We start from the raw sequence: 12730 nt of genomic DNA on the forward strand, positions 1-12730 counted from the left end.
CTGCATATTACCTGAAGAAGGTAAGTACATTACCATCTTCAAATTATCAGTTAAAACATAAAACTTTTCCAGTCATAATACTCAGAGACCATTGAAGGCGTTTTATCTGTCAGATTACTTGACATGTAATTGTAAAACCAGAACTTCTGTAAAACTTGCTTTTGTGAAAACAGGCAGAAACCTCTTGCGCAAGACTCATTTTCAAGGATCCCTAACCTCCCAGTCGGCGCAAAACATGATGTGGCATCATATAAACTGAGTATCAATGAATGGATTTATTTGTAACAGAATAGTCAATGCTACTGACACATGACTAGCAAAAGAGAACCAGGCATTGGCAGTATAAATCTTTACCATGTCAAACACCGCATGCTAATGCTACAGCAAAAGAAAATCCTTTCTGTTGAACAAGACTAGTTTTTCTTCCCATTCTACCACCACCACCACCACCATCAGAAACATTCTCCAAATAAAAATGTTGGAAACAAAGGCAAGTTATGGTGGAGGGCAAATAAACAAGAAGAAGATAAATGGTTAATTTATAGGCGAGTGATGACAGACTCGACCTCAGAAGGGGAGTAAAGATGATAAGTTGGAGCAACCCTGGCAATGTCAACGTTGTTTGGAGTCACCTGGACAAAACATAAGTTATCATCAGCAATATATTATCAAATCTGTTTAAATAATTACAACTATAATTCGGGAAAGATAAACAATCAACTGCCTGAAAGAAGCCTGACTCTATCAAGTTGGGCAATTGTAATAAGGGAATTGATACAGAACAAGGTGAGACATTGCATGCCAACAAATGAAGCCAAAACAAAAATTCCCATACACATAAAAGAAGGGAAACTGAAAATAAAGGAGAAAAGAAAAACGGAGCTGTTCTACCTTCTCTTCCATCACTTGCTTCAAAATAGAGAGAGCTATGGTTTCAGCCTCTTGAAGGGTCAAGTCCTGCACCACCAGCTAGCACCATCAAACTATGTACCACTGAAATTACTAACGTAACTGAAAACAGTACATTGCATATCTAATTCAATTTAATCGGAAGCCCTGAAACGCTAAAAAAATTTAGTTCTATCATATCTCCATCCTGCATCCAAGTAATCATCAAAATTCTAAAAAATGGACAACTGGCTTACTGACCTTGTTGTATTGCTCCTGAAGAGAGCTGTCCGCTCCTTCTGAACCTGATCCTATTGCTTTTGCATTGCATTGCCAAAACGTGCCAGATGGATCTGTGTAGTAGCTGTACTCATGATTGTTCAATTATCAGAATCTCATAATGCACTAGTCATAAAAATAAAGAAGTTTGTCTGCATTTTGGATTGACAAACATTAACCTAGATAGGATGGCCTAAACATTGAGGTTGCATTTGGTGCATCGCCAAGCAATCTTGAAAGGTAATTTGGATTGCTTTCAAGATAGATTGCCACTATTAAATTGTCAGTAATGTTGATTATTGTTTGATACACACAAGTAATGTTGCAGTAAAATTAATGAAAATCTTGATTGACATGTTTGGTATGACAAATAGATTACCGGTAATGTAAAATCAAATTTTCAAAATATCCCTAAGTCAAAATCTATTAAAAATCTATATACTATGACTTATACTCAACATCATTCTAGCATCATGGCTGCCAGACGGCAATGTGCCTGGCCACCGGCCGCCACCCCTATTGCAACCGCCGGCTGCCGCCCCCACCATCACTGCAGACTGCCACCCCCCATCACCACCGCCACCGGTGGGTGACCATAATTTTTTATCCTTTTTTAATTAAAATATATTCATAAAAAAAAATCAATTAATTTTACTTCATATATTGTAAAACATATTTTCCGAGAGGACAACAGGATGCTCGATTTGATTGCTTCTCCACTTCTTGATGAAAGGATGAAAACACCTTGACTTTTATCTCATTTGCACCTCTCTGCACCTTTTATCTCATCTTCTTCGTCACTCACAAGCCCACCACTATTTTTATAAATAATAAAATAATATTTTATTATAATATTTTTTTCTTTCTTCTTTCTCCCTGTCTGTGGCTTCTCTGCACCCACCACCCCCTTTGGGCAGCACCATCCGCAGCTCCTCCGCGCCCCCCCCCCCCCAAGGCCCCTCCATCTCCCTCCGCACCCCCCTCTCGGCCACCTGCGGCCCCTCCACACCGCCCCCCCCCCCACCACGGCCGCCTGTGGCTCTCGCTCTTTGGGTTCTGCACCTCCTCTACTCTCTGTCCCCCACCCCCACCGGTTGTGGCTCCTGCTCCCCCACCCAGCGCCACGGCTCCTCTACACGCCCCTGTCCCCCTGCATGTCGCCCCCCCCCAAGCGCCGCGGCTCCTCTGTGCGCCACCCCCCTCCTCAGCAGCTTGCGGCTTCTCCGCAATGACATGGAGGATGGAGATGTTGTTGCCGGCGTTGCTGGAGCCAGAGGAGGTGCGCGATGCGGTGGGCCTGGATGGCAGGAGGAGCAGGCACGGTGGCGAGGAGGTCAGCGACGGCGGCGGCGACGGCGCGGCGAACAAAGGGTTGGGCAAAGAGGGTGCCGAGGAGTGGCTTCACGGGAAGAAAAGGAGTGGTTTTGTTTGATTTTTTGATGAGGATAATTTCGTTCAAAAATTTCATTGCAAGATTACCAAAGATGTGGTAATCTGGATAGCCACCCTCCCCAAGGCAATTTAGATAGCCTCATGGAAGGCAATTTAGATTGCCATCCAAAAGACATCAAACACAGTAATCTGATGGGCCTAAATTAAATTGCTCGTAATCTGGATAGATTGCCAGCTACCAAACGCAACCTGAAGGAAACATACTTAACACGTTAGATGCAGTAAAAACTCAGATGTAGAAAATCACTGACTTGAAAAGATGACCTTCAGGCATGACGACTCCTAAGAATTTGCTATAAGGGCCCGTTCTTTTTAGGATAAAAAATTTATCCAGAAATCTGTATTTTTCTGAATAAGTATTTTTCAGACAACATTTAGATAAAAAAATAATTTATCTATATTCTTTTATGTATTAAAAAATAGCTTAGGAATCAATTACCCATGTTCTTTTGCATTACTAGTTTCTCGAATAAATTACTAAGATCCATCCATATTTTTCATAACACCTTTTATCATATAAATATTATTATATATAATATAATAGTATAATATATTATATTTTGTATGTTATAATATATAATATTATATAATATATATTCATAAATGTAGATAATATATGTTATATATAATATAATAAATTATATTATATATAAAAATAAAATAAAATATATATTATAATATAGTATATAATATTAATATATGTTAAGTAATGCACTATTATACTATATTATATTAATAATATAAGTTATTAATATCATATTATATTAAAAAAATAAGATATTATACTATAACATTATATTATTATAATAATATATTATATTAAAATAATATAGTATTATTGTCCGATAATAATATAATATTATATTATATATAAGATAATATTATTATTATAGTGTTAGGGATATATTAGAAATGAAATAAAAAGATTATTTTCTCTATCGACGAAAAAATAATTTATTCACCTAAAAAAGCACGAGAACATGGATAAGTAGATTAATGGAAATGTTGACCAATTTTTCTATGATATTTACCTACCAAAGAATGGGCCTTAAAGAAAAAATCATACAAGGGAATAGCCACCCAAAGACATAGTCCTCACAGATACTAACAATTACTTGGGCACTAACACTACTATTTCTTCAGGGTTTGTTGGAGGGTTTATTATTATATCGTTGTTCTTTCTCATTATACACTTGAATGGTTACTCAGGAGTATTATAAATCCACTATAAGTGTCTAGGATAAATACAATGAAACTCGTCACCATGAGTGAACACCAACAACTGAAAAGGAGAAGAATCATCCCAATCACCATTCCCTTGATTCAGACAATAACCAGCTAACCATTCTTCTGGTGTTTCCCCACGCTGTAAATGTGAGACAGCAATCTTTAGCCATCTTCCAGATATCCAGAAAAGAAGGATCATGACGAACCATTGAAACAAAGTTGAGGTTCAGTAACTTGCCATCATATCTTTTTTGTGGACAAAGTTAGATCAGCAGATTGCAAGAACTACTCAATTATTGCTAACAAGAATAACAAAAATTTGGCCACATATTATCAGCAAAACTTCAAAATTCATGACTACTGTTTGCTAAGGACATAAAGATAAAAGTAAGGTTTGTTCCAGCAGTTGCAATTATGATAATTCATAACCATTAAATAAGCAGGCTGGGTAAATAATTCAATAAAGACCAGTAAAACATATATATATTGGACTTCTACTGGGAAAAAAGGGTAAAGAAATATTGGACACTAGAATTTGATTCATCAAAGAGTTGTGAAAAATATTTACATCACACTAAAGTGGCGGGTACTTACAGGCTGGGCCCGTTTTCATCATGACCAGCAATCAGAAGAGACACCCCAAAAGGTCGTGACTGGACAAAAAAATCCACTTGTTAGAATTTTTTTTCATGGTAACAATAAGAAGTTTGCTGTTTGACATTATACCCAAGAAGTGCAAATCAACCACAATAAAATAATGGCAACTAATGTCGAAGAAAGAAAAGTCTGGAAACTAAATCTTTGCCATATGTAAGTATTGATTTTCCGCAGCTTAACATAATCTTCAGTTTAGTCTTAACTGGGAGGCTTTGTCCCATTAATATGGTAGAGAGTCACCAAGTTTTGAGAACTATTTGCTTGACATCAACTCTTCACAAATTGTTGCAACATTCCTAAAAAAGGTAAATGTAGGTAGAGCATAAGCCCGCCATTATACCTAGAAGATCAGTTGGCAGGTGGAGTACTTATTATCTCCGTTTTCACACACACACACACACACACACACACACACACACAGCCATGACAAGTATCGCTGACTTGAAGAAACTCTAGGTAACGATTGAAGTCTAAGAAATACCTTATTTTACCATCTCCATGTTCAATATTTAAAGAAACGTGTCGGATGTAAAAGATTTAGTAATGCTAACCATGGATTCTTCATCTCCTTCACCAAATCGAAGAGCAAGATCACAAAGAGCTTGTGTGGTCGACTCAACAGTCATTGGCTCACCATAAGAAAACCTGTGATTCTGATGAACAAAGTATTTGAAGTTCGTAATTAATGCTTGCTAAAATAGCTATGCTACTAAGAAGATGCATGCGAAACCTAAGGGTACCTGAGTTTCAACACGAGCATGCTCAACAAGAGTCCGTGCATCAGCAATCAACCCACTCATTGCACAACCTATCTGCTCATCAATCTCCATAATTTTCTCCACACTGCTCGGCTCCTGCAAAAATAGACTGCAGTAAGTCCAAAACACAATGTTGAAGCCTTGAAGGCTAGAAGAACAAAAAGATGAGGTCACAGCTTAAACAATTGGAACCAAGTTTGTTAGAAGATACATCAGGAGCAGAAAAATAGTATTTGAGCAAAAGATGTTGCATAACCAATGCTGTGTTGGCAAATAATAGATGTCTCTACTAGTCTACAAGAATCTAAATAAACTTAGTTACAAACTTGTAGAAAAGTGCAAGTAGTAATTTTGTTAGAATGAACTTACAATTGGAAGCAAGGCTTTACTCTATATCAAACAAAAGAGAGAGTTTTGATTGAGTTTGTCAAAAAAATATCAAACAAAAAGAATAAGGTGTAAGAAACTTTAGGGACTTTCAAGTGAAAATGAATACAATTACAATAAAAATGTTGGCAAAGAATAGTGTACAAGACTGGATTAAATACACCATAAAATACATCAATGTCAAATATAATTGCACTGACCTAGTTACCATACCATCATAAGTTGGAAGAAGGCACAAAATTAATATGATACAGATGTCAGAGATGTTCACAGGAACTACTTGTTGGTCAGCCAACCACTGAAGCAGGTGCAAACAAATAAGAAGCCAAAATATATCACACGCAAATATCGTTCACAAAAAGCTGAAAACTGCCAAATTTGTGCATGCATGCATGCAAATATCGCTGACAAAAAGCTGAAAACTGCCATGCATGCATTTACCTCCATCTTTTTGTATAATTGAACACAAGCCAAGATTGCTTTCCACATATTGCAAAAGAAAAAAAGTGGCTATTTATTTCTTCTTCTTGTTTTAGGAATAAGAAGCAGTAACATTGTGAAGAAGGGAAAAAAATGTGTAATTCATAGCTTTGCATCAAATTACTTATGTTATACCCTTTATAGCTTGAGGGTGGGAGTAGGGTTGGAAGTGGGCTCAGGCCGCCCAAGGCCCATCGGGCCGAGCCGGCTTCGGATCGGGCTTCGGGATCAACTTGAAACTATTCAAGCCGGGCTCGGACCAAAAAACTAGAGCTCGTTTTTCTTTCGGACCAAGCTCGAGCAGACCTTTGGTCCGGCCCAAGCCCAGCCCTAAACTCAGCCCATAGTTTGGCTCGGGCCCCCATGCTACCCTCGAAGGCTCTGAGATCGTCTATATAAACCCCCGAGTCGTTCCTGCGAATAGAGAAAAAAACCCACCCAAAGGCCCCTGCTGCCCTGTGGGTTCCTCCGTTGGCTTCACTTCAGGAAAAAAAATGGCGAAGCCTCAGATACAGAAGAATGAGGAGCAGAAGCCCGAGAGCTAGAGAGGGGTCATCCCCCACCAGAAGCTCTGCCTCTCCATCGACATGGACAAGCGAAGGATCTATGGGTAGGGCCACCACTCCACCCTCTCCGCTCTTTCCTTTTCTTCCCTTCTAGTCCTCACAGTGACCATGGTAGTTCTGGAGAATGGAATTCTTCATCCCTTTCGACCTTTCATTCCTTAGGGTTTCAGGTGTTGCTTACTCTGGTAGCTAGGTTAGCCTATACCAGACCACCATGTATATTCTTCCGGATTTGTCCTACTTGGTGACCATCCCCAAGCCCTAGTCTCCCCTCTGCCTTCCTTCCCTCTCACATCTCTCGTTCAGTCATCCTAGCCTCCCTCCCCTCGCCCTCCGGCAAGCCCCCTAAGAACCCCCTTCTCTCTCACTCATCCAATCAAAGAACGTCGACATAGGGCTTGCCGACCCATGGCGACGAATGCGGTGAAGGGGGCCGAGGAAGAGGAAGGCGGAGGGGGAGGACGCGTTCGGGCCAAAGGGGAAGTGGGATCTTCCAGCAAGACAGACGGCCGCGACGGCCATGAAGGTGATGCCGAGGCTGGACATCGCCGCTGCTAGGTATGTCTGCCACTCCGCCTGCTTCCTCGCGATCTTTTCCGCCGTCCGGTCCAGCAAGATCAGCCGTGCCTCGTCTTCCACCACCAGATCGGAGCTCTCTATCCCCGCTGCCTCCATCTCCGAACGTCGGTTCTGCCCCACAACGAAACTGGCAGCAGCGGCCAGCGGTGTGGATTGTGGGCTGACCCAATCGGGTTCGGGCCGAACTCGGGCTCAAGCCTGCGTCTTGTAGAAAATTTCGGGCCTAAGCCCTACCCAAAGCCCGAAAAAAAATTTGGGTCGGACTCGGGCGGGGGTATAACCCGGCCCACTTCTAACCCTAGGTGGGAGAGCATAGGAAACAACCATTCTTCTTAACAAAGCTAGTGACACTTTAGTGAAAAGAGCTTGGCTAATCATGCTGTGAGCAAGAAACTGTGACCCATGCCATAAGTAGGGAGATTTGGCATGGAGCAAGTTGAAAGAAAAGAGGGACAGGGAACATGAAGGAAATAAAACTGAGATCAGTTTAGTGACCCCAAGTTCATATATTAGTGAAAGCATCATATGTGGAATATATAATAAATGGAAATAAAAAGAAAAAAATTTAGTAAAACAAATCTTACACATGATAATTGCTCACTTTAGGCTCTAAAGGCATGGAGCAAGAGCACATCTCAACGTCAGCTATATAACTCTCTCAATTGAGATTGTTGTGTTGTGTTCAAATTAAGGAAAGCTATAGGAAGAAGGCGGGACCTCTAAATAAAGAGAGTACAACATATTCAAGAGCCTTGTCATGTTGAGAAAGGGACTTGAACTAAGAATTGAGGTATTTTGAATTCTTTTGTGAGGCTTTTGGGGGAGGACATACAGCTGAAAGTGGGTTTGATAAATCTGAAAAAATCCAGATAGGGTTGGTTTCGGATATGAAAATCTTTATTGGATCGGATTCACATACAGATTCCTATACAAAGACACACAAAAAAATAAGGAATCTCAAAAACAGAAGACATAGCTTCCAAGTTCTTTTCTGGATTTGGATATCCAGAAACTAAGGTTTTTCTTTTATTTTTTTTTTAAGGATTCAGATATATGAATACTTAACACATTAGTGGAAAAACAAAACTAGTTTGCTGAATAAGAGAACACAACCTTGCCTAATATTAGCATGGATTAGTGCACATTCATGATAACCAGGGAGAGGACTGTTAATTATCTGAATTCTGCATACATGTAGAAGTTATTCACCTTCTCTAGAAACATCTACATGTCAAGATTTTATAATTCGACTCATGTTTTCATATATATGCTTGATGAAATTCTAGTCAAATAATTAAATTCCAACTCCTTCATTGTTCTCATCTTTTATGATTATATGATTTCCTGTTAGTTGTCCTTATTAAACTTTTGCCTAAAAATCTGATTTGCATTCAAAGTAATTTCTGATTGACATCGACATGCATTTTTCTTCTAAATCATTGATATTTGATTCATATTTGTATCTGTAACTGTCCAGAACATATATGAAACAAATATCTCTGTTTAGTACTTGTATCTCTATACTTATACACCTAATAAATATAGATACAGATATGGATATATCAATATGACAATATACTACTTTTCAGGCCCTGGATAAGGAGCCAAAGGTGAGAGTTCAGGGGCCAAAAAATGCATCTGTAAAGTTTATTTATTATTTTCTCTAACCAAGGGGGCCCATACCCCCCCCCCCACTTCCCACCCTTCTTTGGTTCCAGCCTTGGGGATGGAGGAAAAAGAGGAAGTCCTTATAAATCACTAGAATATATGTTGTTCCTCTTGGATCTATCTTTCTGCCAAAACACAGCTTATCATAAATTTCATTCTCCTTGTGATGAAGGATAGAACAAGGTTGATGTGGTCATGTTCTAACAATCCTATGATATAAATTCCGCTCCATATGATCTCACACAATAAAACTAACTCATCCCCATATCCTACCTAGTAGGCCAAAAGGAATCAATTCAAAAGATCATGATGGCAGAACAAAAGGAAGAACTACTCAACATGAGGTTTCGATGAGGGAGACCAAATAGATTATCGTAAGGAATAGTAGAATTTAAGGAATTGCAGCTCACTACTCTCAGCTAAACCTGAGATTAAGATATAGATGTGATTGGCCCACTATACTCATTCTGGTGTGTCTCAATGCTTGAAGAAGATGGGGCCCCCTATCGACATTCCGGTGTGTCTCAATGCTTGAAAAATATGGATTTCAAAAGGATCAAATAAAAAAGATATTCTGAATAATATAACTTTGAAGAAAAATAAAATCAACCTATATTTGTCAGATTTGGAGAAAAAATCAGCATAAACAATTTAATCCTCTTGTTTATTGAATTGAGAGATTCATGAATGGGGATCCCAATGCATGTAGACAAAAATATGGTCTACCAGGAGCGAAGATTTCAAGGAATGTTTGTAACATGCCAATTTTGGATAAAAAGACTATTTTCACTCCTATTCTTTTCAACAATCTCATAGTTCCATTATGTGAAATTCTCTAGTTTTTTTTCAAAGGGCCAAAAAAAAAAAAGGAAGAAGAAGAAGAAAGGAACTCTCTTGAACACATTTATCTCTATGACAGTCTACACACGAGACTCTTCTCCAAGCTTATGATGCAAGAAAAGGTATCAACTTAAGTAAAATGAGTATGTAACTAGATTATAATGGAAAAGCCTCTATGAGAAATAAGGGACATTTAGGTTATACAGATGGGATGAGGGACATTTAAAAGATTCCCGCACATGGAATAAGGAACATTGAAAAGACACACCATGATTTAAAAGCACCTAAAACATGATCTAAACTTCCAGAGATAACATACACAACATGCTAAAAGGTCATAAATGCAAATTTTGGCTTCTTTTCGGGACCATGTCACTGTTTTTACTATGCAAGGTCAAATGCTCGCTAATTACATCAATGATCACCTCCCATCCTTTTGTTTGGACATTTGATTTGCAAACAAGAACCAAATTCTGCTCCTTTATTTTCCTCTCTCATGATGGTCCGGAATAGCCATGAAACATTGCTCTACGAGACATCAGTTGCAAAAGGAAAAATGAAAAGGTGCAAAATTTCTTTTTTTTTTGTAGTAAGAAAAGGAAATTATTGGACAAAACTAGAAACACTGGTAGTCTTATGCCTCTATCTTAATTGGAAAACAAGTTGCATCTTTCTTGAATGCCACACAGCAAACTAAAAAATGAAGGTAAAAACTAATAGACCTTAACTTTTAGCAATTGAATTCCAGCATGAAGATGACCATCAGGTTAGATCAGTTAGACGGTTAACTGTCCCTTTACCTCTCAGATCTGGTCTTTGATATGTGACAGCTTAAAAGTACCTCTTGTGCCTGATAATTTGACCCAAATATGTTCTTCTTGGTGCAAACATAACTTCAACCGTGATCTTCGACAACCTATGCTCATGGTCGTGGCTGCGTTGATTTGGTGTTGCTGGGAAGAAAGAAATGCGAGAATCTTTTTAAACAAAACTTCTTCAGAAGAGAGGGTGTTCTGGAAATTGCTTCACCTAATCAGTGATTGGATGGCTCTTTGCAATCAAAAGGAGTTATTAAGCCTTTCAAAAATTGCTGACTACCTCTTCATCAGAGCAGTCTGATCTCAGCTATGATTTTGAGTTTACTGATTGTATTTTCTGATATCAAATCTTTTGTTTTGCTTACTACATCTATCTTCTCTTGTTCTCTTTATAACATTTTGTAACCACCCTGATGTTTTCTGTTCCAGCTGAAGCTTATCTGTATCCTACTCTTGTATAGCTCTTTATTAATAAAGATTGGGTGGCCTATAGCCTCCCACATTCACAAAAAAAAAAAAAAAAAGTTAGACGGTTAACATAAAATGTCAGATTTTGATAAATGATACAGAAATTACAGATGCTGTTCGTGCTAGACACGGATTCCAAATTAAAATCTAAAAAAAAGAGGGTAGACAACATTAAACTGGTTGACAAGTGCAAGTCATGATACACTGATCACACACAGGAAATTCAAATTAAAACCATGAAACATTTAAGTCGATAAGGATTCAAAATTTACAACTAGAACCAGGAATTTTGAAGAGAGAGAGAGAGAGAGCGGATACCAGCAGGGGGGAAGTCACCCGCTTCTCGACCGCAAGCACCACGCCTTCCTTCGTCTTCAATCCAATCGCCGTCGACCCCAACTGAGAAAGATTAAAGAAAACAACGTACGCATACTGAAAATTTCCAATGAAATTAGACCCAGTGAAAACCAAAAGATGGGGGAAATGTGCTACCTTGATAGCCTCGATGGCGTACTCGACCTGGAATAACCTTCCCTCCGGCGAGAAAGTGTTGACCCCTCGGTCGTACTCAGTCCTTGAATCAAAAAATAAAAAGGAGATCAGTAGTTTGATCGGAAATATACGAAGATTTACCAAAGACATGGGTGCGATTCGAGTGAAGGAGGGCTTACCTGGTGAGGAACATCTCGAAGAAAGGATTGGAAGCGCGAGTCCTAGAGATCGGTCGAGGGAGGGGGAGAGAGAAAGAGGACTGTGAAGGGGTTTTCTTTGATCCGCCGCGCGATATAAAGGTGGGCTGCTACTCGGAGAGGCAAAGCAGATGAGGAGGCCGATGGTAGTGGAATGCAGATCGAGGGTGTTTTTGTCAATATAAAAAATAATATGAAAAAAATAACGATAATGATTTTTTTTATAAAATAAAAACATTTATATATTAAATATTTATATTCATGTATATGAATGTCAAGTAGCCAAGTTGATAAAATCTTTAATACCGCAGCAACAAACCTATATTAGATTTTACTTGCAGGTAACTTGATTTTTAATTGGATTTCTACTCTTTTCTTTTATCAAAAAGAATTTTTTAGGTAGGATCTCCTCTCATATTTCTTTTCAAAAGTTGCATATATATAATTGTAAATATCTTATATTTATAATGTATTTTAATCATAAAATAAATGCTGCGTAGCGTATCAGGAGATATTGATGAGTAATATTGGTAAAATTGGCTGACAAGTAATATTAATAGAAATATATTGATGGATTCTAGCTATAATAAAAACTAGATGCAAAGAGTCCGAAAGAAAATATTGTATCAATTAGGATAAGTCATCAAGGACTCAAAAAAAATATCGATCTCAAAAAAATTAATTAATAAAATAATTTGAGTAGAATTATCATCAAAAGCTAAGCTATATGGTATTGGTTAAGTTACAAAGGTTTAAAACTAGTTCATATATCATCATTTTGCAGATGAAGATAAATGGTTAATGAAAAATTGAAGGGATGTTTTCAAAATTGAAATTAAAGCTCATAACTGGTAAGAGAAATTGAATAATGGTGATAATTAATTGGGACTCGTGGTGAAGATGAGAATGCAAATTGTTGCGGTCATGAATCAAGAGGTCGAATAGTTCGGATGGTTGGCTTATGCCTCCATATC

The 12730-nt window shown here is 38.3% G+C and overlaps 1 protein-coding gene across 1 annotated transcript; it reads right to left on the bottom strand.

Moving 5' to 3' along the window:
• Positions 1-256: 256 nt before the first annotated feature.
• Positions 257-11895, bottom strand: LOC105056664 (proteasome subunit alpha type-5). The gene is made up of 9 exons (XM_010938949.3): positions 11739-11895; positions 11560-11641; positions 11386-11466; positions 5244-5357; positions 5055-5156; positions 4441-4499; positions 1150-1252; positions 892-957; positions 257-632 (listed from the first exon to the last, which is right to left on the bottom strand). The coding sequence occupies exons 1-9, from the start codon at positions 11750-11752 to the stop codon at positions 540-542; spliced, it is 714 nt and encodes a 237-aa protein (XP_010937251.1). The 5' UTR covers positions 11753-11895; the 3' UTR covers positions 257-539.
• Between the last annotated feature and the right edge of the window lie 835 nt (positions 11896-12730).

This window comes from Elaeis guineensis, chromosome 13 (assembly GCF_000442705.2).
Source record: "Elaeis guineensis isolate ETL-2024a chromosome 13, EG11, whole genome shotgun sequence".
NCBI lineage: Eukaryota > Viridiplantae > Streptophyta > Magnoliopsida > Arecales > Arecaceae > Elaeis > Elaeis guineensis.